Source organism: Saimiri boliviensis, chromosome 8 (genome assembly GCF_048565385.1).
Source record: "Saimiri boliviensis isolate mSaiBol1 chromosome 8, mSaiBol1.pri, whole genome shotgun sequence".
Lineage (NCBI taxonomy): Eukaryota > Metazoa > Chordata > Mammalia > Primates > Cebidae > Saimiri > Saimiri boliviensis.
Window position 1 is genome coordinate 29423760 of NC_133456.1, and position 25437 is coordinate 29449196.

The 25437-nt window shown below is 37.4% G+C and overlaps 1 protein-coding gene across 2 annotated transcripts in view; it reads left to right on the forward strand.

Moving 5' to 3' along the window:
- The window catches only part of KPNA1 (karyopherin subunit alpha 1), a 78272-nt gene that overhangs the window by 48936 nt on the left and 3899 nt on the right, over positions 1-25437 (forward strand). For both annotated transcript variants that reach the window (XM_003941650.4, XM_010352417.3), the window contains exons 5-12: positions 1125-1219; positions 7708-7839; positions 8966-9054; positions 9424-9523; positions 11700-11863; positions 13687-13765; positions 18861-18986; positions 21256-21383. In XM_003941650.4, coding sequence (XP_003941699.1) covers positions 1125-1219; positions 7708-7839; positions 8966-9054; positions 9424-9523; positions 11700-11863; positions 13687-13765; positions 18861-18986; positions 21256-21383 — 913 coding nt within the window. The remainder of the gene's footprint in view (positions 1-1124; positions 1220-7707; positions 7840-8965; positions 9055-9423; positions 9524-11699; positions 11864-13686; positions 13766-18860; positions 18987-21255; positions 21384-25437) is intronic.

Here is a 25437-nt window from a genome sequence, read left to right on the forward strand (position 1 = left end):
GGTATGGTGAGAAGTTACATTCTTTGCCCTAAAAGTGTCTATTTTGATAATGTAGTCTAAGATAGTTATTTTGGTAGTTATGACATAGTAATTTTTATTGAATTTTCAGCAAACTGAGCTCTCTATTGCTTTTCTTCATGAACTGTTGTTAGGTTTTGTGAAGTAATATAGATTTTAAAAAATTCAGATGCTGAATTTTGCTTTCTGTTTTTTTTTTTTGCTTATTTTGACTTAACTGTTGTTCTTTTTCTGTGTTATTTCTGTAACTCAGAATAATATTAGTTATTAACATTAGTTTATTGTAATCATCAAATTTGTTTTTTTTTTTGTTTACCTGAGTGGTTAATAGAAATGTTGAACCAGGTAAATGACATGTCTTTAGAGTCCTCTCCAAATTAACATTGAACCCTTAGTCACCTCTTTCAGTAAGGCCATTTACTTGGGTAAGAATCTCCCTAATAGTATTGTAATATAATTGCCATTTTTCTAGCATTGCCACATGTATATTGTCAGTAACTTTGTCAGTCTCTGACTGAAGTTATTAATCTGATTGTGACATTTCCTTCTTATTTACCTTTTAAGTTTTTGTTGAGTGACTTCATTGATAGGATATGGTATTACCATGAATGAAAGTGAGATTAAGTTGGCAAGTCAATCTTAGTGAATTCTTGTTAGCTCCTACAGGTACAAAATTAAATTCTGCAGGCATACTGAGAATCTCATAATGCAGTTACTTGAGACAATTTACAAGAGACAAAAGCAGTTAGACTTAAAACTCGTGTACAGAAAACAGGCTAGAGGGAAGTATACCAGAATACTGACAGTGGTCTTTTGAGGGTTTTTTTTGGTCCCCTGCCTTCTAGGTTTTCTAAAATAGTGAAGGGGCAGTAATTTTAATTTTTAACAATTATTCTCATATTGAGGCATGTCTTCATTTTGAAAACTTTCAGACTACCCTATCCTAAAAATGATAAACCCAGTTTGACATTTTGTTTGTTTTGGGTTGATTTCCAACATGAGAGATGATATATGGAGGGAGGGACATTAAAAAGTTTTGAGCTGTCAAATTCTTGCATTGAAATCAAAATATATTTTTTTTTTTCTTTTGTTTTATGGGGAAACAGAACCTAACCCTCCTATTGATGAAGTTATCAGCACACCAGGAGTAGTGGCCAGGTTTGTGGAGTTCCTCAAACGAAAAGAGAACTGTACATTGCAGGTGCGAATAATTTATATTTAATTGTCTCATAACTTAATTCCCTTTGAAAACTTTTATTTTGTATACAAATTTGTTACTAATTTTTATCTGTATGAAGAATTAAGTTTGTTTATAATGATATTCCTGACAACTACATTGCAAGCTGCTTTTATAGCTTTGTTAACATGTAGGCCTTTATTATACTCTTATAATTCTTGTCATTTTTAATCATTTAAAATTTTTATGATTGTGGATAATACTTACCTATTAGGGAAATGTTTACAGCAGAGGAGCCATTACAGCTAGGAATTTATGTGTGAGCTACATAAAATTTGATTTTGAGGGAATTTTAGATGATACTTTGTGGCTTTCTCAGGATGGTGTAACATGGGCTATGTCAGAGTCTCACTAATTCCCAAATCTGTTCCTAATTAATTCTTCCTCCACCCCACAAAAAGCTGTTACGGAAATAACATTGACAGGAATCTGTGCTTATTGCTGTGTCAACTCCTGACCTCAAGTAATCTACTTCCCTCGACCTCCCAAAGTACTGGGATTAAAGGTGTGAGCCACTTCGCCTGGCCAAGGATTCAGTAATTTTCACAAGAAAAGGAACCAACAGTCAGCTGACTCTCATCCTGGAAGTTATCTAGAAATTCTAAAATATTTTTTTTCCTGGATAAAGTTGGGTTTTTAGTAAACTGGTGATTTTTTTTTTTTTTTTTTTAGTAGACTTCCCTGGAGTAACCAACTGAGTCAGTGCCTGTATTAGTAACAAATAACCTGTGATCCCTAAATTCTCACCTGTAGGATCTAATCTCAAAGACTTGGGCCCTGAGACTGTGGCCAAGTTGATCACAAAATGTGATTATTTTTCCAAGTAAATATTTGCCAAAAGCTAGTTAATCGTAAAGATACCCCCTGCCCGTTGTGTGCTGTTCTTTACTGTGAGGCTGGAGCCATGTAGGCACTGGGGCATTTTTGTAAATGATAGCTCCTGTCCCCAGGTTCCTTACTGTCCACACCATTACAGATTATTCATAAAACTTGATTTGCCTTGATGTTTTCTCTTCTTTCCTCCTATCCTTTCTTTCTCTTTGTTTTACACTCTGTTGCGTTGATGAGTTCCTTCCAGAGGAAAAGCAAGAAATCCAGAAAAGGTAGAGTACTTCAATGTCCCATCAGTTTTTCTTCTCCAGTTTGACATTTACCAGTCCCCATGCTCATTTGAATTAAGATTCTGTTTTGCTATCTGCCTCCTGGATTGTAATTCTGGTCCCCATTTAAGGCCAGGATCATCAGACACCTGAAAAATAATCACGTTCACCCTGAGAGCAAGGGAAGAGAGAGAGACTTTTCTCAGGAAAAAAGGAAATCCAGACAACCAACACTGCAGAGAACAGAGCCTGATCCCCTAAGCAACTTGCCGAGAACCAGAGGGACCAAATGAGGAGCCTTACTGCAGTTTATCATTTGAAATGCTTTGTAGGAAGAGGGAGGTAGGGAAAATTATTTTGTTCATGCTGAAAAAAGTGTATCTATCCTGTCTCTGGGAATGAGAGTAGATGAGAGATACTGAATTTACTCCTTGATCTGGCAGTTTTTATTAGGTGGTTGTAGAAGTCTAGTTCCTTCATGCATTAAAGATAGATGGTATAACCTTTCAGACCTAAAATGAAAAAGTCAGAGAAATGGGATCTTTCCCCATCTCTGCATTCATTCCCTTGTACTCCCTAAAAAGTACAGTACATTCTCAGACAGTGCCCTCTTCTGGCTAACACATTCTACATCATTTTTAAATTCATTACTCTGTAATCCTGGAACTTGTGTTTTAATACATCTGAAGATGAAAGCCTTCAGAAATCTCTAATTTGCTTCTACTTAAATTCCCATATTCCACCCTGTGCAAACTAATAATCAGGCTGAAATATTTCAAAATGATTCCTCTGGAAGTGATCACCTCGTGATTTTCTGAGGATGGTCTTAGCTGTCCTAAGACTCTGAGAAATAACCAACCTGTTTGTTATCTAAGGGTCATCTCTAGCTTTTTTATGTGCACATTTAAGGACAGCATGGTGTTCTCTCTCCACTGTGACTAATGGGTACTTTTGACGACCTTAGAAGCACGAGGGGCAGGTATATTGAGAGAGACCTTAAAGCCAGGAGACTTGATGCTCTGCCATGTTTTCAAATAATTAGATATGCTCTGGGAAGCGTGGAGGTTACGCATCCTCTGTCTTCTTGGAGAGCACTCAGATATAAGCTATCCCTAATACTCTCTTACCTGCTTACTAGAACTTGAATAGTGCACCTTTGCAATAGGGCTTTTGTCATTTCTCTTCCAGAAGGAGAGCCATACTATGTGGTGCCAAGAGGAAATTTGATGGCTCAGCTAACTAATAAATGTGGACAAACTTAATTTCTTCATTCCATAGATAAAGAACTTTGAATCCTAGTGAAGGGTCTTATTATGTTCTTTCTGGCTTCCCAAGTTAGTAATGTACCTCAGACTAGGGAGATAAAAGTGCCTGCTTTGAGCATTGCTACCCACGTACTGAAGGTGAACATGGGTGGAATCTAGGATTTTGGAAGGAAACAATGCCTTTTTAACTAAGAGCATTCTCAAGCCCAGTGACATCTAGGTCTCAGATAGACTTGAGCCCTTGTCATGAGACTGGTCTGGTTTATGGCATGGTCCATGAGCCTACTTTGTTAGTTCTTTGAATACAGGCCATGTCTTTGTACTGTCCTTTGCAGTGCTGAGATGTGGCATTCCCCAACTTTCTTACAGAAGCTTATAAAAATAGCTGGAAATAAATATATTGCTTTCTATTTCCAGATATGAGACAGATAGTTCTTGAAAGTTGTAAATTTGAATTAAATTGGCTTAGTTTCCCCTTTCCTGACTTTCTTGTCCCCTCTTAAGAGCTTAATGTGATAAACTGCAGTAAGCCTTCATCTTCCTGTGTCTTTTCCCATCTTCATTGATCTCTCTGCCTTTCCTGGAAAGTTGCTCAGATGACTCAGGCACTGTTCTCTGCAGAGTTTGCTGTCTGGGTTTATTTTTCTGATGTGAGCCTTTCTTTTCACTTGCTCTCCAGGTGAGCCTGGCATTTGCTAGGAACCAGAGTGGAACCGGCAAAGTGGCCAGCAACAGAGTCCTGATCCAAATGGAGAAAGGGAACCAGGCGTACCTCAACCTGGAGTGGGAAACTTGATAGGAGGTCAGAAGTACTTCAGCTTTGGATTCTCATTTTCCTTATTTAAGGAACTGAGCACCAGAAGGTAGAGACTAAGAAAGGGAAGAGAGAAAACATCAAACCTTCAGTGTCTAGATTTCAGTTGTTAGCCTTATTTAGTGAGTTCAGGACAGTGAAAAATAATGAGTGGAGTTAACAATTTATAAGTAGTTACAGCTGCATGTTAGCTTGTTTCCTTGTATGATGCCATTCTTGGATATTAAGAATATAATAGTTTAAAACAATGAAAAGGAAGTGAAGATTTTATTTGGTCACCATTTGTTACTTCAGGCAATACCATTTCTTAGATTTTTTTTTTCAGGTTACTGATTTCCTCGTGAATAACAGGGTTGCTTACTTTGATTTTTTTTGGCTGTTTCTATCATAACTTTATGCATATGTGTTTGCCATCTATTGTAGGCTTTCCCATTTCACAACTATTACATGTTAAATTCTAATCTAGCACCCAAGGCTGAAACATTTAGAAAAAAAAAAAAAAAAAAAAAAAAAAAACGGAAACAAAAATAGACGGGAAATTTTGTTGGAATACAGCGTTAAAGTACAGACTATGATGAAAGAGAAGTTATGTAAAGAACATCTAATTTAAAAAAAACATATACTTAATGTTTAACAGTTACTTCTTCTGACATTAACAGAGGCCTATATTCAGGGAAATTCTGTTTTTTACTCCCCCCTCTCATACATACATGGATACATGCATAAACATACATGGATATCATACATGTATAGATGTATAGATGGGTGTAGAAAATTTCACAAATACAGCTTGATTAGCTTTCACAAAATAAAAACAGCACAGTAATCAGCACCCTGTGTATGTGTTTTTATTGCCTTATTAATGCATGAATATTTTCAGTGGCCTTCTGGTTACAGTTATTCATCTATTTCTGTCCCCAGTAATAGCAAAACTGTTTTTGATTTTCATTCCTGAATCATCTTTGCATTCAGAGGTTATCATTGTGTACTACTTAGTTATGTGATGAACATAAACTGGCATGTTATTCTTTTAAGATGTACTAATTTCTCTCTCTTTTTTTTTTTTTTTTTTACCATCTGTATTCAGGCTATTCACTTATTTTTTCATTTTCTTAGTCATTGTCATTCAAATTGTTTTGCTTCTCTATTTTATTAATTTGCGTAGCTTCTGGAATTCTTCATTTCCCCTGAGACCTTTGGTGCTAAACTCAAAATAGCAGTTTGAACGCTGGCACCAATTAGTATTCTAAGTAATTTTTTCTCATCAATAACTCTGTACTATATCCCTGTGTACCCAGGTTATTATAATTTCTTTTGCATCAAAATCTCACTGTAATCCTCTTTTTCTTTGTTATAGATGGTATGTATGCTGATCTTATTTTTTTCCAGGTTTCTTTTCCTCACAGTTTTCATTTCTTTGACTTGATGTTTGCAGTATCTGTTGACTGTTTATTCAACTTTGAGCCTGCCTTGTGGTGGGACAGTTTGCTTTTATACTTACATCATATGACTCTGGTTTACAAATTAATTTTCCTATTCGTCAAAAGAAAACTACATTATAGGTGAACTTGTTTTTTGTTTTTTAATATAAATAATCTGGCATACGGTTATTTAAAATTTCTTGCACTATATATCCAAACTACAAGCAATTGAAATATTTCTGTGCCAGCATTACGTATCAGAGAGGAAACTATGACTGGGCTTCATACTGTTTTAAATTGGGAGGCTGGAACTTATCCCTTCTCCTTGCCTGTGTAACATTACTTGAATCATTAGTTAAATTGTTGGATTTTTTTCGGATAGCTTCCTCATTTGTACATGAGAAAAGCCAGATACCTTACATCTCTGGGTTGTTGTAGGGATCATCTGCGAGTATGTGAATAGTGCCTGGAGTATATAAAGTATGGTACAAATGTCAAGTTGTAATTTAGGCATACTGAAACAGTCTGAGTGTTGCTTTCATTATAATTTAATTATAGAGATGAATATGTGAAGAGTTTTTATTTCATGATATTTGGGGTTTAATCTGAAAATCAGAATTTTTGTCATAACAAAAAGCGACCAGATGCGGGCTCTTTAACAGAAGTGCTCCTCGTCTGGGCCTCCCTGCTACTACTAAACTACCCTTCCTCACTCATGTATGTCACTTTTATGGTTTTCTTTGGAATATCCATTTATTATGTTTCTTCTGCTGTGAATTTTCTATCATTTATATATCTTTGAACGTGATTTGATCAGATTGCCCATTTCGTCTGTCTTCCTCTATTCCCAAAGATTATGAATGTAGATTGACACCTGACAGCTGCCTTTTAGTTAATCTGGAAGCTTAGAAGAATCACAGGTCATTTAATGATGACTTGTTATTATTTCTGATTTAAAGGGCATACCATGGATTTTTTTTTTTTTTTCTGTGTATGTGCTGTATTAAGTAGAAGACAGAAAGGAGGAAGAAACAACCTGAAATATAATTAAGAACACTTAACTAAATAGAGAAGAGTTCATTCTCGGATTTCTGAATATTAGTCTAACCAGTCAATTTAGTGTTAGAGATATATTTTAGTAGTATGCTCTATTTTTTGTTGGTCATAATTTCCTTTATGTCTTCTGTTTACCAGTGCTGTAATGCTACATATCAACCTTTGGTCAATTTACCTTCGTTTTTCCCTCCCTGTTAAGAATGCTCTTTTAAAAAAGTCCTATCTCTGTACTTTGGTTTAGAACTCTCTCATTTATGGGAAGCTCTTTTGCTTTGCAGTTGTCATTTCTTTTCATTATATGTTTGTTAACTCCTTTGACCTGCTTAACTTTTGATACCTTTTGCTTTTTTCACCGAGCCTGTATTTTATGTTTTACACTAACATTTTCTCCCCATTTTACTTTGCCCTTTCTACAGAATGCAAACAGTGTACATTAATACGACATTATACCATATTTTCTAAAAGTGTTAAAAAGGAATGCATGTACACTGCATTTTGTTTTCAATTTATATCTTTGGTGATCATTCCATATCAGCATTTGTAACACTCTGTCATTCTTTTTATGGTGTCATGTCCACTCTTATCTTGAACTGAAATTTTAGACACCCTGAATATTCTTCTAGGTTAAGGTGTTTCTTCTGGAAATTCTTTTAAAATTAATATAGTACTCAACTGATAGGTTATATGTATATAATGATCTCAGAATCTCTTTTTCATATTCAGAAAGTGTTACTGTTATAAGTAAAAAAGCTTTTACATTCTAAGAAGATAATGAAAATTATTTTTATCTTTGTAGTTTGAATCAGCTTGGGTACTGACAAATATTGCTTCAGGAAATTCTCTTCAGACCCGGATTGTGATTCAGGCAGGAGCTGTGCCAATCTTCATAGAGTTGCTCAGCTCAGAGTTTGAAGATGTCCAGGAACAGGTAAAAATGAAACAGAAAGAAGCAGGTGAAAGAATAACATTTTTCCCTTCAATCATATTCAGGGACTGAGTTTTACCAGTTGGCTTTGATAATCTATGGATTGTCACAAAGGAGTGTTCTAGAAATCTAGTCTTAACCAAATAGAAAATTTCTTAGTGACTGTAGGCAGAATTTCTCTTAAACACATAAAATAATCTCCCCTTCCAAACCTGACATTCTTTAAGCCCTGTATATGTACTTTTCTAGACCTTGTAAGCAGTTACTGGTAAAGGTTTTTTCTTGTAGAAATTTCCAGTGTTGAAAGTAGGCCAGACACTGTGGCGCACACCTGTAATTCCAGCACTTGGGAGGCTGAGGTGGGCAGATTGCTTGAGCCCAGGAGCTCAAGACCAGCCAATGACCAGGCAAAATGACGAAACCTCATCTCCACAGAAAATAAAAAAAATTGGTGGGCATGGTGGTGCACACCTGTGGTCCTAGTTACTTGGGAGACTGAGGTGGGAAGTTCACTTGAATGAGCTCCAGGAGGCAGAGGCTGCAGTGAGCTAAGATCACAGCATCGCACTACAGCCTCGGCAACAGAGGGAGACCTAGCTCAAAAGAAAGTAGTGAGTTTTTGTCACTTTTGTGCAGAAAATAGTTGGTTTCACTGTTTTCTTTTATAAGCCAGAAAAATACCTTTTTTTAAAAAAATAGAGTCTCTGTCACCCAGGCTGGAGTGCAGTGGCGCGATCTTGGCTCACTGCAACTTCTGCCTCTCAGGTTTAAGCAATTCTCGTGCCTCAGCCTCTTGAGTAGCTGGGATTACAGGCGCCTGCCACCACACCTGGCTAATTTTGTATTTTTAGTAAAGATGGGGTTTCACCATGTTGCATTCCAGACTGGGTGACAGAGCGAGACTCCGTCACAAAAAAAAAAAAAAAAAAAAAAAGAAATTGGTTCTTTCCTTTAATAAACTGAATACCTTCAGTTTATTGTACACTTTAGAATATTATTTATCTTCTTCCTTCAGTCACACAACTGTTTCATTTGACTCCCTGATGAATGTGTTATTGTGATATACTGACATCTGAAAGAATTATGAGGGAGTTAAATTACATAACTTTTATTAATTATTCTTTCACAGGCAGTCTGGGCTCTTGGCAACATTGCTGGAGATAGTACCATGTGCAGAGACTATGTCTTAGACTGCAATATCCTTCCTCCTCTTTTGCAGTAAGTTTCTTCTTTTTCCTTTTTTTCTTTTTGAGAATAAAAACATAAGAGATTCCTCAGAAAGCAATACGTCTTTGGAAATAATTTTGGATTTTCTGTTATTTTTCATTCCATTTTCTTGTTTAGATCATTTCCTCAGAAAAAAGGAAAAAGGAGGAAAAATAGAGATCATTTCCTTAAGCACCCTATCTTTTTCTCAAGTCAAAATTCTGAATTACTTGTATCAGAATTAATGAAGTTTTAATGTTCTGGGGAAAAGCTATCTGAAGACATCTCTTTATCAAAAGTACTATTATTTAGTATTTATGTTATGTTTTCAGAGAATCAATATCTATTATATAGTTTACCATTTCACCATCATGCTTGTAGGTTATTTTCAAAGCAAAACCGCCTGACCATGACCCGGAATGCAGTATGGGCTTTGTCTAACCTCTGTAGAGGGAAAAGTCCACCTCCAGAATTTGCAAAGGTAAGGACTGTGCTTTTGGGACATTGGCAGAAAAAATGCAATTACGAGTATAGCAGCCAATAGTAAGGTGAACAGAAAGATAATTTTTGTTAAAATTTAAAATGTTAGAATTTTATCTGTTTTTGGAGAAACAGGGTTTTTGGGTTTTTTTTTTTTTTTTTTTGGTTCCCTTCATTATTTGAAAAGCAAATTTAAAGCATAGCTTGAAGATGTACATTTACGAAGGGGCTGCAAATAAATAAAAGCATAGCATGAAGGGAGAATTTGTAAAGCTTATTGAAATTAGACTTCATACAATTAGTATACTATACTGTATTAAGAGACTCCTTTCAGTTCTTCTAAAACAGTGGTTCTCAAAGTATGGTCTGGGAGTACTCTGGGATTTCGCAGATTCTTTTTTTTTTTTTCTTCCAGTAGGTTTTAGGGGAACGGGTCAGGTGTTTAGGTACACGAATAAGTTGTTTAGTGGTGGTTTTTGAGATTTTGGTGCACCCATCACCCAAGGAGTGTACAGAGTACCCACTGTCTAGTCTTTTATTTCTCACCCACCTCTCACCCTTTACCCCAGAATCCCCAAAGTCCATTGTATCAATCTTAGGCTTTTGCGCCCTCATAGCTTACCTCACACTTACGAATGAGAACATCCGATGTTTGGTTTTCCATTCCTGAGTTATTTTACTTAGAATAATGGTCTCCAGTTCCATCCAGGTTGCTGCAAATGCCGTTGTTTTGTTTCTGTTTATGGCTGAGTAGCATTCTATGGTATATATATCACTTTTTTTTATCTACTTGTTGATTGATGGGCATTTGGGCTGGTTCCATAATTTTGCAATTGTGAATTGTGCTGCTGTAAACATGCGTGTGCAAGTATCCACGCATGTTTATAGCAGTGGAATTGCTGGATCAAATGGCAGATCTACTTTCAGTTCTTAAAGGAATCTCTATACTATTTTTCGTAGTGGTTATACTAATTTACATTCCCAGCAGTGGTGTAAAAGTGTTCCGTTTTCACCACATCCATGCCAACATCTATAGTGTTTTTGTTTTTTTGAGACAGGGTTTTGCATTTGTTGCCCAGGCTGGAGTGCAGTGGTGTAGCACGCTACAACCTCCACCTCCCAGTATCAGGTGATTCTCCTGCCTCAGCCTCCTGAGTAGCTGGGATGATAGGCACACACCACCATGCCCGGCTAATTTTTATATTTTTAGTAGAGATGGGGTTTCACCATGTTGGCCAGCCTGGTCTTGAACTCCTGACCTCAGGTGATCCACCCACCTCAGCCTCCCGAAGTCTGGGATTACAGGCATGAGCCACCATGTCCCGCCTGTTTTGATTTTTTTGATTATAGCCGTTCTTGCAGGAGTAAGATGATATTACATTGTGGTTTTGATTTCATTTCCCTGATAATTAGTGATGAGCATTTTTAAATGTTTTTTGGCTATTTGTATATCTTCTTCAGAGAATTGTCTGTGTCCTTAGCCCACTTTTTGATGGATTGTTTTTTTCTTGCTGATGTGAGTTTCTTGTATATTCTGGATATTAGAAGAAACAGGATTTTTTTTGTAGTTGTTTTTAATTTGGAATCATTTTTCACTGAATTCATCTTAAAACCCTAGCATTTTTGGTCTAAAGCAGGCGTCCCCAAACTACGGCTCGCGGGCCGCATGCGGCCCCCTGAGGCCATTTATCCGGCCCCCCCGCTGCACTTAGGAAGGGGCACCTCTTTCATTGGTGGTCAGTGAGAGGAGCACAGTATGTGGCGGCCCTCCAACGGTCTGAGGGACAGTGAACTGGCCCCCTGTGTAAAAAGTTTGGGGACGCCTGGTCTAAAGTATCTAAAATACAGAATTTCCTAGCTTTCACATTTGTGAAAGTTCCTTTTCCTCTTTAGTCCACAAAGAATGTGTTTTGACAAGGAGTCTCACTCCCAAGAATTGATGTATATAAAACTTTGTGCCCTGAAATTATTTTTCTTGGGCTCTGACTACAAATTAGTGCAAGACCACTGACAGCATTGTCAAAGATGGAACTGCCACTTAGGTACTTGCTACTTCTTTAGAAGTGTAAATCACCCTAGAAGTCACCAAATTTATCCCTGGTTGCCTTCTTGAATATCTCACCTCACTTCTGGCTTTTAGTCTATTGGATATCATAATCATCATTTTCCTTTTATAGGTTTCCCCATGTCTGAACGTGCTTTCCTGGTTGCTGTTTGTCAGTGACACTGATGTACTGGCTGATGCCTGCTGGGCCCTCTCATATCTATCAGATGGACCCAATGATAAAATTCAAGCAGTCATTGATGCGGGAGTATGTAGGAGACTTGTGGAGCTGCTGATGTAAGATATCTTTTAGAAAGTGTGTTCACTTTTTTTCCCTTGGTACTAGTTTTCTAGCTGCTAATACTTAAATATTGATTAATTGTATATTATATTGTTTTATTGTGCTTTGGGCTACTGTTTTTTGTTACTTGTTTATGTTGATGTCAGATCTGTTTTTCTTATTTTATTGAGAACTTCTTGCTCCTCTGCTGTTAGCAGGCCTTTAGCAGAAACATTTGGAAAACTCTGGTCTGTGTAGTTCCAGTCTAATACTGGATGACCTGAGGTCAACCACCGGACATCAGAAGATATACTGCCACTAAAATAGTCATTTCTTATCTGTCTGTCTCATTTAGAGCTTATTTAAGACAGGTATCAGAAACTGAATCTTATTTTGGTTTATCATCTTTGTGCTGCTTTTGATAATGCAGTGGAAGATTTACTCGTTACATAAATAATTTGAGACTGTATTAATCAAATTTTTAGATACTACAGAAGAAAAAAGGGATAACATAATGGAGAAATGGTACAATTACAAGCAACTGGAAATTTAATTAAAGTACAAAATAGATGCAAGGAGACATTTTCTCAAACATGACATTTGGAAAAGATGAGATAGTTATAATGTATTAATACAAAATACAAAACTCTGGATTATAGCTGGCTGCAGACTGAATGCAGATCAGTATTGTAGTGCTAATGTGAATGAATGGCAGTATGATGCTGCAGGAGTCAGAAGTACATCATTCAAAATCTGGGAAGTAATCCTTTGTATTCTTTATCCATTAGACTATTACATATTTTAGCCATTTCTTTTTAATCATCACATCTTAAATGTGAAGGAACTGGCAGAGTTTTTATATGAGTGATCAGCCTTATTAAAGGGGAGGGAAAAGTAGGACCCTTAAAAAGATACTGACTTATTTAGTTAGAAATAAGGATTTAATATCTGTCTTCACTGGTGCATGTACGCGTGCACGTGTGTATGTGTATGTATATGTATGCATGTATGTATAGCTTTGTGGAGGGGTTTTCGACCAGTAAGGCAGCTTAGTAGGTTTAGTTGAAGGACGCTTTATATTTGTAGTGTGAATCCTGACTTGCATTTTCAAGTTAGTTCAGCTGTTGATGTGTCGTTTTTACCTCTGTGAAAATTAAGACAATTTATAAAACTTAAAAATGTTTTGTAAGCCGGGCGCGGTGGCTCAAGCCTGTAATCCCAGCACTTTGGGAGGCTGAGGCGGGTGGATCACGAGGTCGAGAGATCGAGACCATCCCGGTCAACAGGGTGAAACCCCGTCTCTACTAAAGATACAAAAAATTAGCTGGGCATGGTGGCACGTGCCTGTAATCCCAGCTACTCAGGAGGCTGAGGCAGGAGAATTGCCTGAGCCCAGGAGGCGGAGGTTGCGGTGAGCCGAGCTCGCGCCATTGCACTCCAGCCTGGGTAACAAGAGCGAAACTCTGTCTCAAAAAAAAAAAAAAAAAAAAAATGTTTTGTAAATATTAACTATTGCTCTTCATTATCTCAGCAACCATACAAGACCAAGTAAAGAGGAAATGAAACCTAAATTAAAGAATGAGAGGGAAAACTTGGAATCCAGGTGATGGAATACCTGGGAAAGATTCCTAGGAAAGATTGGTAGTTTTTTCCAAATGTGCTAAAATAAAGGGAAAGACAGTTCTTCTAGGGGATGTGATAAGAGTTTCCTTAATTACCCCCATAGGTATCTTTCTGCTCTAAAATTCTATCACGTTCTCTTTTTTTTTTAATTTTGGTTCTAAGGAAATGAGATTAAGGATAGAACTGTTGGTTATAACATTACTTTTTATTTTTTCAGGCATAATGATTATAAAGTGGTTTCTCCTGCTTTGCGAGCTGTGGGAAACATTGTCACAGGGGATGATATTCAGACACAGGTATGAAGAAGTGATAATTGTTTCTTTGTTCTTTTAAAAAGAGTACTACACTGGCTGGGCACAGTGGCTCATGCCTGTCATCTCAGTACTCTGGGAGGCCAAGGCAAGTGGGTCACGAGGTCAGGAGATTAAGATAACCCTGGCCAACATGGTGAAACCCTGTCTCTACTGAAATACCCTAAATGTAAATGGGCTAAATGCCCCAATCAAAAGACAGACTGGCAAATTGGATAAAAAGCCAAAACCCATTGGTGTACTGTATCCAGGAAACCCATCTCACATGCAAGGATACACAAAGGCTCAAAACAAAGGGATGGAGCAACATTTACCAAGCAAATGGAGAGCAAAAAAAAGCAGGAGTTGCAAGTCTCGTCTCTGATAAAATAGACTTTAAACCAAAAGAGATCAAAAGAGACAAAGAAGGACATTACAAAATGGTAAAAGGATCAATGCAACAAGAAGAGCTAACGATCCTAAATATATACACACCCAATACAGGAACACCCAGATACATAAGGAAAGTTCTTAATGACTTACAGAGAGTCTTAGACTCCCACACAATAATAGTGGGAGACTATAACACCCCATTGTCAATATTAGACAGATCAATGAGACAGAAAATCAACAAGGGTATCCAGGACTTGAACTCAGAACCTGGACCAAGCAAACCTAATAGACACTTACAGAACTCTCCACTCCAAATCCACAGAATATACCTTCTTTTCAGCACCACATGGCACCTACTCTAAAACTGACCACATCATTGGAAGTAAATCACTCCTCAGCAAATGGAAAAGAACGGAAATCATAACAGTCTCTCAGACCACAGTGCAATCAAGTTAGAACTCAGAATTCAGAAACTAACTCAGAACCGCACAGCTTCATGGAAACTGAACAACTGACTCTTGAATGTTGACTGGATAAACAATGAAATGAAGGCAGAAATAAATATCTTCTTGGAAACCAACAAGAACGAAGACACAACATACCAGAATCTCTGGGACACATTTAAAGCAGTCTCTAGAGGAAAATATATAGCAATAAATGCCCACATGAGAAGCAAGGAGAGATCTAACATTGACACCCTATCATCAAAATTGAAAGAGCTAGAGGAGCAAGATAAAAAAACTCAAAACCTAGCAGAAGACAAAAAATAAATTAAGATCAGAGCTGAACTGAAGGAGATAGAGACACAAAAAACCCTTCAAAAAAAATCAATAAACCTAGGAGCTGGTTTTTTGAAAATATCGATGAATTGACAGACCACTAGCCAGATTAATAAAAAAGAAAAGAGAGAATAATCAAATAGATGCAATAAGAAACGATAAAGGGGATATCACCACAGATTCCACAGAAATTTAAACCATCATCAGAGATTATTACAAACACCTCTATGCACATAAACTAGTAAACCTGGAAGAAATGGATAAATTCCTGCACACTTGCATCCTCCCAAGCCTAAACCAGGAAGAAGTCGAAACCCTGAATAGACCAATAACAAGGTCTGAAATTGAGGCAACAATTAAGAGCCTACCACCCAAAAACAGCCCAGGTCCACATGGGTTCACAGCTGAATTCTGCCAGACATAGAGGAGCTTGTACCATTCCTTCTGAAACTATTTCAGACAATCCTAAAAGAGGGAATCCTTCCCAAATCATTTTATGAGACCAACATCATCCTGATACCAAAATCCGGCAGAGACTCAGCAAGGAAAGAAAACTTCAGGCCAATAGCCATGATGAACATAGATGCAAAAATCTTCAATAAAATACTGGCAAACCAATTGCAACAGCACATCAAAAAGCTTATCCACCATGATCAAGTAGGATTCATCCCGGCGATGCAAGGCTGGTTCAACGTACGTGAGTCTATAAACATAATTCACCAAATAAACAGAACCAAAGACAAAAACCACATGATTATCTCAATTGATGGAGAGAAGGCCTTTGACATAATTCAGCAGCCCTTTATGCTAAAAACCCTCACTAAATTAGGTATTGACGGAACATATCTCAAAATAATAAAAGCTATATACGACAAACCCACAGCCAATATCATACTGAATGGGCAAAAACTGGAAGCATTCCCTTTGAAATCTGGCACTACACAAGCATGCCCTGTCTCACCACTCCTATTCAATATAGTACTGGAAGTTCTAGCCAGAGCAATCAGGCAAGAAAAAGAAATAAAGTGTATTCAAATAGGAAAGGAGGAAGTCAAATTGTCTCTGTTTGCAGATGACATGATTGTATATCTAGAAGACTCCATCGTCTCAGCCCAAAATCTCCTGAAACTGATCAGCAACTTCAGCAAAGTCTCAGGATACAAAATCAATCTGCAGAAAATCACAAGCATTCCTATACACCAATAACAGACTAAAAGAGAGCCAAATCAAGAATGGACTGTCGTTCACAATTGCTACAAAGAGAATAAAATACCTAGGAATGCAACTAACAAGGGACGTAAAGGACTTCTTCAAGGAGAACTACAAAGCACTGCTCAGTGAAGTAAGAGAGGACACAAACAGATGGAGAAACATTCTGTGTTCATGGTTAGGAAGAATCAATATCATGAAAATGGCCATACTGCCCAAAGTAATTTACAAATTCAACGCTATCCTCATCAAGCCACCAATGACCTTCTTCACAAAACTGGAAAAAAACACCTTCAACTTCATATGGAACCAACAGAGAGCCCGCATAGCCAAGTCAATTCTAAGCAGAAAGATCAAAGCGGAGGCATCATGCTGCCGGACTTCAAACTGTACTACAAGGCTACGGTAATCAAAACAGTATGGTACTGGTACCAAAACAGAGATACAGACCAATGGAACAGAACAGAGTCCTCAGAGGCAACACAACACATCTACAACCATCTGATCTTTTACAAACCTGACAAAAACAAGCAATGGGGAAAGGATTCCCTGTTTAATAAACGGTGTTGGGAAAACTGGCTAGCCATGTACAGAAAGCAGAAACTGGACTCCTTCCTGACACCTTACACTAAAATTAACTCCAGATGGATTAAAGACTTAAACATAACACCTAACACCATAAAAATTCTAGAAGAAAATTTAGGCAAAACCATTCAGGACATAGGCAGAGGCAAGGACTTCACGACCAAAACACGAAAAGCATTGGCAACAAAAGCCAAAATAGACAAATGTGACCTAATCAAACTCCACAGCTTCTGTGGATTACAAGAAAAAAACAAGCCCATTCAAAAGTGGGCGAAGGATATGAACAGACACTTCTCAAAAGAAGACCTACGTGAGGCCAACAAACATGAAAAAATGCTCATCATCACTGGTCATTAGAGAAACGCAAATCAAAACTACTTTGAGACACCATCTCACACCAGTTAGAATGGTGATGATTAAAAAATCTGGAGACAACAGATGCTGGAGAGGATGTGGAGAAATAGGAACACTTTTACACTGTTGGTGGGAGTGTAAATTAGTTCAGCCATTGTGGACGACAGTGTGGCAGTTCTTCAAGGACCTAGAAATAGAAATTCCCTTTCACCCAGCAATCCCATTACTGGGTATATATCCAAAGGATTATAAATCGTTTGACTATAAGGACACATGCACATGAGTGTTCATTGCAGCACTGTTTACAATAGCAAAGAGCTGGAACCAACCCAAATGCCCATCGATGATAGACTGGACAGGGAAAATGTGGCACATATACACCATGGAATATTATGCAGCCATCAAAAAATGATGAGTTGGTGTCCTTTGTAGGGACATGGATGAACCTGGAAACCACCATTCTTAGCAAACTGACAGAACGGAAAATCAAACACCGCATGTTCTCACTCATAGGCGGGTGTTGAACAATGAGAACACATGGACACAGGGAGGGGAGCGTCACACACTGGGGTCTGTTGGGGGAAATAGGAGAGGGACAGCAGGGGATAGGGAGTTGGGGAGAGATAGCATGGGGAGAAATGCCAGATACAGGTGATGGGGAGGAAAGGAGCAAATCACACTGTCATGTGTGTACCTATGCAACAATCTTGCATGTTCTTTACATGTACCCCGAAATCTAAAATGCAATTAAAAAAAAAAAGTAGCTTCTGCTTCTGGAGAGGCCTCAGGAAACTTAAAAGTCATGGCAGAAGGTGACGAGAAAGGCATGTCTTGTGTGACCTGAGCAGGAGCAAGGAGTGGGGGAAGGTGCTGCATACTAGAATAGAACCAAGAGGATGGTGCTAAACCATTCGTACAGGATCCACCCCCGTGATCCAGTCACCTCCCATCAGGCCCTACCTTCAACCTTGGGGAATTAAAATTTCACATGTGATTTGGATGGGGACACAGATCCAAACTATATCACGGTTAAGAACTAATTTTGAAAATATGTTTTTCAACTATTTAGCTTTTTATTTTAGTTCTGTCAAAGCCACTGGTCATTGGAAGAAGGGATTACCTTTTATTATAAACTTTATAAATAGTTCCGTTTGTTTCTAGGATAGATCTGTGTTCTCTATGTTTAGTGATTTTCAAACCTGCCATACAGTATTTTAATCAAACTTTTATGAATTTAGTTTCTAGTAGAGTAGGTCTCCTTCTCCATGTGTATTTGTGTTACCTCCCTCACTGTTATAAATTGATAGCTGGGGTCATACCTTTATTGTCTTTGTATCTTATAAAGCACCTGATATATTTCATTAAGTATGTATTGGTTCATTGACTGCCAGGTAGTGGGTTATCAGAGGACCTAAAAATCTGAGACTCCTGACTTTCTGGCCAGTTGATATATTTACCCATTCAGAAGACTTATGCTATTGGGATAAGAAGGTGAATGAGTAATCTTCTTGCAATTGCTAATAATAACATTACTGTATCTTCAGTGCAGTTTAGCAGTTGTCAATGTGTGTGAATGAAACTGGATTGATAATCTTAGAAACTAATTCTTATTAACAGTGAATGCTTATTTTTTTACCTGTATAAGGTTACTTATTTATAAAATTTCAATGGGAGATGTTATGTTTTTGCCTAAATTTTTACTCAAATACGTTCCTTAGGTTAAACATTTACTTATATTTAGAACAATACGATAAGTAAAATTTTCAAACTTTTTCTTTTAGGTAATTTTGAATTGCTCAGCTCTGCAGAGTTTATTACATTTACTGAGTAGCCCAAAGGAATCTATCAAAAAGGAAGCATGTTGGACAATATCTAATATTACAGCTGGAAATAGGGCACAGATCCAGGTAAACTTATAGGACCTATCTTTCAGTATTTTTATTTAAAAGAAAGTTTTTTTTCAGTCACTCTTTAAAACATAATATTGTTTTTGGCCGGACACTGTGGCTCATGCCTGTAATCTCAGCACTCTGGGATGCTGAGGCCAGCGGATCACTTGAGGTCAGGAGTTGAAGACCAGCTTGGTTGACATGATGAAACCCTGTCTCTACAAAAAATACAAAAAATTAGCTGGGCGTAGTGGCGTGTGCCTGTAGTCCCAGCTACTCGGGAGGCTGAGGCAGGAGAATCACTTGAACCCAGGAGGTAGAGGTTGCAGTGAGCCAAGATTGTGCCACTGCACTCCGTCCTTGGTGACAGCCAGACTCCGTCTCAAAACAAAACAAAACAAAGCATATATTGTTTTCACTGTTGCTTTGAAGACCACTAACTTCCAATGTTGTCTTACTTCATAGTCAGCTTTTCACTTCTATCCTAGCTTATAGATGTTAAGTCTTTTGAAATTTACACTTAAGCCTTTGTTTTCCTTGTGCCTTTAATATTTGACGTTTCACTAAGATCCAAGAAATAGTGTCTTGTATTTTCAAAATGTTTTGATGGGCTTTATGCTGAACATACTGGCTTTACTCTTTACAAGCAGATACGTATTTTTCTGAGGGACCCACGTGGTAGAATGCCTCAGATTTTCATGAATTTTCGGATAACCATTTTTCTGTAAATAGTTACTTGGTTTTTACTTTTGTCTTTTTATTGGTGGGAGAGTAACTCAAGTGGAAGACAACCAGTGGGCCACAGCCTTCAGCCTGGGCAATGATCAAGGATGGAACAATGGATAGGAAAAGATATAACACAGACTTAGAGGACTTTTGAGATGAGTGGAAACATAGGGGTCATCTAATCCAAAATTTTCATTTACTCAATGTATTGAAATATCCATTACATTGTATCCCACTAATATGTACAATTACTATTTGTCAATAAAATTTGAATAAAAAGATGAAGTGGCTCATGGCATTAAAATGATTCGCTCAAGGGCACCTCTAGTAAATGACAGGACCAGGGTTAGGTGTCTTTCCACTAATCAACTTTGTCAAACTTTGTTGACTTCCTTTACTGGTATAATAGAATTTTTCACCAGAAAAGCATTTTGTCTCCAAAATGCTGAATTAGGAACTGAGATTTATAGCCATAACAATTTGTAGCATTCATATAAGGTGATTTCATCTGTATTTGATTGCCTGTCACTACCGGGCTTTTTTATGCAGAACTTCTCAGTTTCTTAATGTAGGAAATAGTATAAACCCATGTTATATACTTGAGCCAGGGAGAAACAAGGAGAAAGTAATTTTGGGAAGGCTACTTTAGTATTAATACGTGAATGGGATTGAGTAAAAGTACTCCATCCAACTATTAGCCTTATTTTGGTAATCTGGGAGGTGGTGGCTTAGAATAGGATGGCAATGGCAAAGGAAAGGAAAAAGATGGACTCAGGATTTTTAAAATTGAGAATGTAAATTAATAGCCTTTGTGAACTAGAGAGGCTTAAAAGGAAACTTGATGATGGTGTGTTTGGGGTGACTAGCAGGCCTAATATAAACTGCCGGCTACCCTGGGCTGATGCTCCACTGAGAAGTGAAGCCTAGAGAGTTCCACACATGAAAGATTGCATGCTATGAGAGAGTGGAATAGCAGAGGAGCAGAAAATCGAACTGTTATGATTTGTTACTATGGACAGAACAAAAGAGGACAGTAAAAGAGAAAAGAACTCAGAGAAAATAGGAGATTGTAAGATCACAAACTCCAGGGAGGGAGGATGTTATCAGTGATACCAAGTACAGCATAAAGGTTAAGGATAGGCTGGGCACAGTGGCTCATGCCTGTAATCTCAGCACTTTGGGATGTCAGTGTCAGCAGATCACCTGATATCAGGAGTTCAAGGCCAGGCTGGTGAAACCCCGTCTCTACTAAAAATACAAAAATCAGCTGGGAGTTGTGGTGTGCGCCTGTGGTCCCAGCTACTTGGGAGGCTGAGGCAGGAGAATTGCCTGACCCTTGGTGGCGGAAGCTGCAGTGAGCTGAGATCATGCCACTGCATTCCAACCTGGGCAACAGAGTGAGACTTAAAAAAAAAAGGTTAGGTATAATGATGTAACTCTTTCCAATTTTGTTTTTGACAGGAGAAGGGGCGTTAATACTAGCTAAGAAGTTATAATTCATATGAATATTTTTACAAATCTTATAGTTTACCTTTTCATTTAAATTTTTCTTTAATTTTAGACTGTGATAGACGCCAACATTTTTCCAGCCCTCATTAGTATTTTACAAACTGCTGAATTTCGGACAAGAAAAGAAGCAGCTTGGGCCATCACAAATGCAACTTCTGGAGGATCAGCTGAACAGATCAAGTAAGTACCAGTCAATGGCATCTTGTAAGGTCAAAGAAAAATTGTTATTGTGTCTCTCACTTTATAACCTCCCTGTTATACCTAGAGTGAATGATTAGCCACCTTTGTGGGGAAAGGTGAGAGACGATCTTATTAAATAAGAATGTTTAGTTCCAGTCCTTAGGAAAATTGTCCTTGGTGTCATAATTATACTTAAATATATATTCTTTATATTTCTCCATTTCTTTTTGCTGAAGATAATCCTGGGATATAAGAAGTAAGGCATAGTTGAGGTTTGAGGCAATAGAAGTCCTTACAGAGCTTCAACCTACTCTGGAGCTGCTTGGTCAGAAATATCTTGGGTAGTCTCGGTTACTTGTAGAACTCAAGAGCCCAAGTTTAATAACTCACTCCTGCCCTTTCTAGTTTAGATGTCTTAATAGTAGAGTTGAACCAGAATTGAAAGAGTGGTATGTCTTAGAGTAAAGGGCCAAATTTACTAGAGGCAGGTGTCTTCTAAAGTGCTATGGTATTTAGTTGTTAAAGGAAGACATCTGTAGCAGCTTGAGACTTAAATGGCTCCCTTGGTAGCAGCTTAATTGAGATAGAGTCTTGCTCTGTTGCCCAGGCTGGAGTGCAGTGGGACGATCTTGGTTCACTACAACCTCTGCCTCCTGGGTTCAAGTGATTCTTCTGCATCAGCCTCCCAAGTAGCTGGGATTACAGGTGTGCGCCACTGTGCCCAGCTAATTTTTGTATTTTTAGTAGAGACAGCGTTTTGCCACATTGGCCAGGCTGGTCTTGAATTCCTGAGCTCAGGTGATCCACCCACCTTGGCCTCCCAAAGTGCTGGGATTATAGGTGTGAGCCATCATGCCTGATGAGCAGCTTATAATCTTAATGTGTAGAGGAAAACATAAATATGGATGGGAATCAGTTCTTCAAAGCATCATCATCATATAATTAAATGCAAAATTCAGGACATCTATTATTTCAGATAGGGGAAGAAAGGTAATGATGAAGAGAAAAATGAAGCCTACACCCAGCCTGTCTGAACTTTTCTTTATAGAGAATCCAAAATTAGAGAAAGATGATTTCAAATATGTGCTAAAGCATTAACTCCTTACTCATATGTGGTATCAGACAAACCTAGCTACTTCTTATATTGTTGCTTTGTGGATTAAATGTAGCCATTCAACAGATGCAAATTTTGAATGTTCTGTTTGGAATTAAAAAATATAAGTAGAGAAAATAAGAAGTATATACCTGAAATAATAAAATTGCAAACAGATTAAATGCAATAGCTATGTTGGTAAAGTTTATCATGGGCAGGTTATGTAAGGGAGACTTCAGGTGATCTTTAGAAGCACATATGTCTTTGAGGTTTTTCTCCAACCTCCAAAATTCTAGTTTTAGGGTACCATGATTTTAAATATGCTGTCATCAGATGGCAAAAATATAAAGTACTATAGAATAGTTATTGAATAAGCTGTATGTTCAAATTCACATTTATAATTTTTGTTTATATTTTATAGTGAATATATTTTCTTAAGTGAAATAAACCATAAACATACATATTTTATTATGCCATATTTCATGAGAAAGTATTCAGGAGTATTTTGCTCTGTTAGAGAAGCATAGAATTGCTACTATGCCTTTTTAAAATTCAGCATAGCTGTTTATAATAAAGTTATCAGTCTCCTAGCAGTTTCTTCTTACCCACATGAAGAGTTATCTTGAAAGAATGTCACAAAAATATTACAGTTCAAATTACAAAAAAACAAACTGACTTTATCACTTATAAAGGACAGCTTATCTGGCTTTTGCTTATTCTTGCAGATACCATATTTGGATGCAAGAAACAATTAGAGTATTTTAGGAAATATTTTGGCCAGACGTGATCACTCACACCTCCATTCCAGCACTTTGAGGCCAAGGCAGGCAAATCACTTGAGGAGTTCAAGACCAGCCTGGCCAACATGGAGAAACCCTGTCTCTACAAAAATTAGCTTGGTGTGTTGGTATTCTCCTGTAGTTGCAGTTACTTGAGAGGCAGAGGTGGGAGAATCACTTGAACTGGGGAACACAGGTTGGTTGCAGTGAGCCAAGATCATGCCATTGCACTCTAGCCTGGAAGACAGAGTCAGAGACTGTCTCAAAAGATAAAAAAGAAGGCCGGTAGCAGTGGTTCATGCCTATAATTTTAGCACATTGGGAGGCTGAGGTAGGTGAATCACCTGAGGTCCGAAGTTCGAGACCAGCTTGACCAGCATGGAGAAAACCCATTTCTACTAAAAATACAAAATTAGCCAGGTGTGGTGGCACATGCCTGTAGTCACAGCTACTCAGGAAACTAAGGCAGGAGAATTGCTTGAACTCGAGAGGCAGAGGTTCCGGTGAGCCAAGACCCCGACACTGCACTTGCACTCCAGCCTGGACAACAAGAGCGAAACTCCATCTCAAAAAAAAAAAAAAAAAAAAAAAAAAGAATATTTTAAGAAATAATCTGGAATTTTAACTTGAATATAATCAAATGTTAACACACATATAACACATGTTCTTAATGAGGGATAATGATTGGCAGACTTTGAATACTGGGATGAAAGCCTCAGTCTTGGGTATTGGGAAGACTTGGACTGTCTAACCTCATGAGTGATACGAAGTATAGCCTGTGTCTAGGTTCATTATTTTTCTGTATGGATGTTCAGTAGTTTTAGCACTGTTTGTTGAAAAGTTGGAATCCCTTCTCCAATAAATTGCCTTTGCTCTTCTGTCAAAGATCAGCTGACTGTTTTTGTGTGGGTGTTTTCTGGGCAGTCTATTTTTTTTGTGTGCATGAATTTGCAGTTTATCTGAGAAAACACACACACACACACACACACAGAGTACAGTACAGTATAGGAAGTCCTCACTTAATGTCATTGATAGGTTCCAGGAAACTGTGACTTCAAGAGAAACGTTGTATATCAAAACCAGTTTTACCATAGGCTAATTAATATAGATCAGTTGAGTTAATAATATGTGAATATTTCTGGTCACGGAAACATCACTAGCCTTCAAAATATAGACCCAAACCTTCTAATGTTAAACATTGAAACAGATATGAGCTATACATACATGTAAGAAAGATTAATAAAAATAAGTATAATAATTATCCAATGTTTGGTGAATCTGTGAATGATGGCAGTAGTAGTGGTGGTGGGTTAAATCAAAGAATATGTATTTACAAAACAAAAGTTACTATGAGCATCTCCTACCGTCCTACCACCACACAATTGAAAAAGCAATAATAACATAGAAAATGATTCCTAGCCCTGAATAATGAATGAAATAAAAATACAGTTGAGACCTTCAACAATGGATTAGATTAAGCAGAAGAATTACTATTGTCTTTTGAAATAACCCAGTTGGACATGAATGAATGATCAATAAAATAATTAAAAAAGAAAGTCTAAATGGCATATGGTAGGCCATCAGGAGAACAAACATTCAAATATTGTGAATGTCTGGGCCCTCTATTTTGTTTCATTGGTTTTTGCTTGTTTGTTCTTTTACCAATACTACACTGTCTTGATTACTTTAGATTATAGTAAGTTGATACTGTCAGTCCTCCAACTTTGTTTTTCAGTATTGACTATTCTGGGCCTTTTGCCTTTCCATATAAACTTTAGAATCAGTTTGTTGGTATCTATTAAATACTTGTTGAGATTTTGTTTGGGAGTATCACATTGAATCTATAGATCAGGTTGGGAATAATTGCCATCTTAACAATATTGAATCTTCCTGTCCATGAGCATGGAATATTTCTCCATTTTTAAAGATCTTTTTTTGATTTCTTTCATCAGTTTGTAGTTTTCCTCCTATACATCCTGTTGTACATATTTTATTAGATTTATACTTTTTTGATGCTAATGTAAATGAGATAATAATTGTCTTTTTAACTTCAAATTCCAGTTGTTCATTACTGGAATACATGTCATTAGCCTTGTATCATACAACCTTCCAGATAAGTACTTTTGGGATTTTCTACGTAATGATGTCATCTGAAAAGAAAGTTTTAATTTCTTCCTTCCTA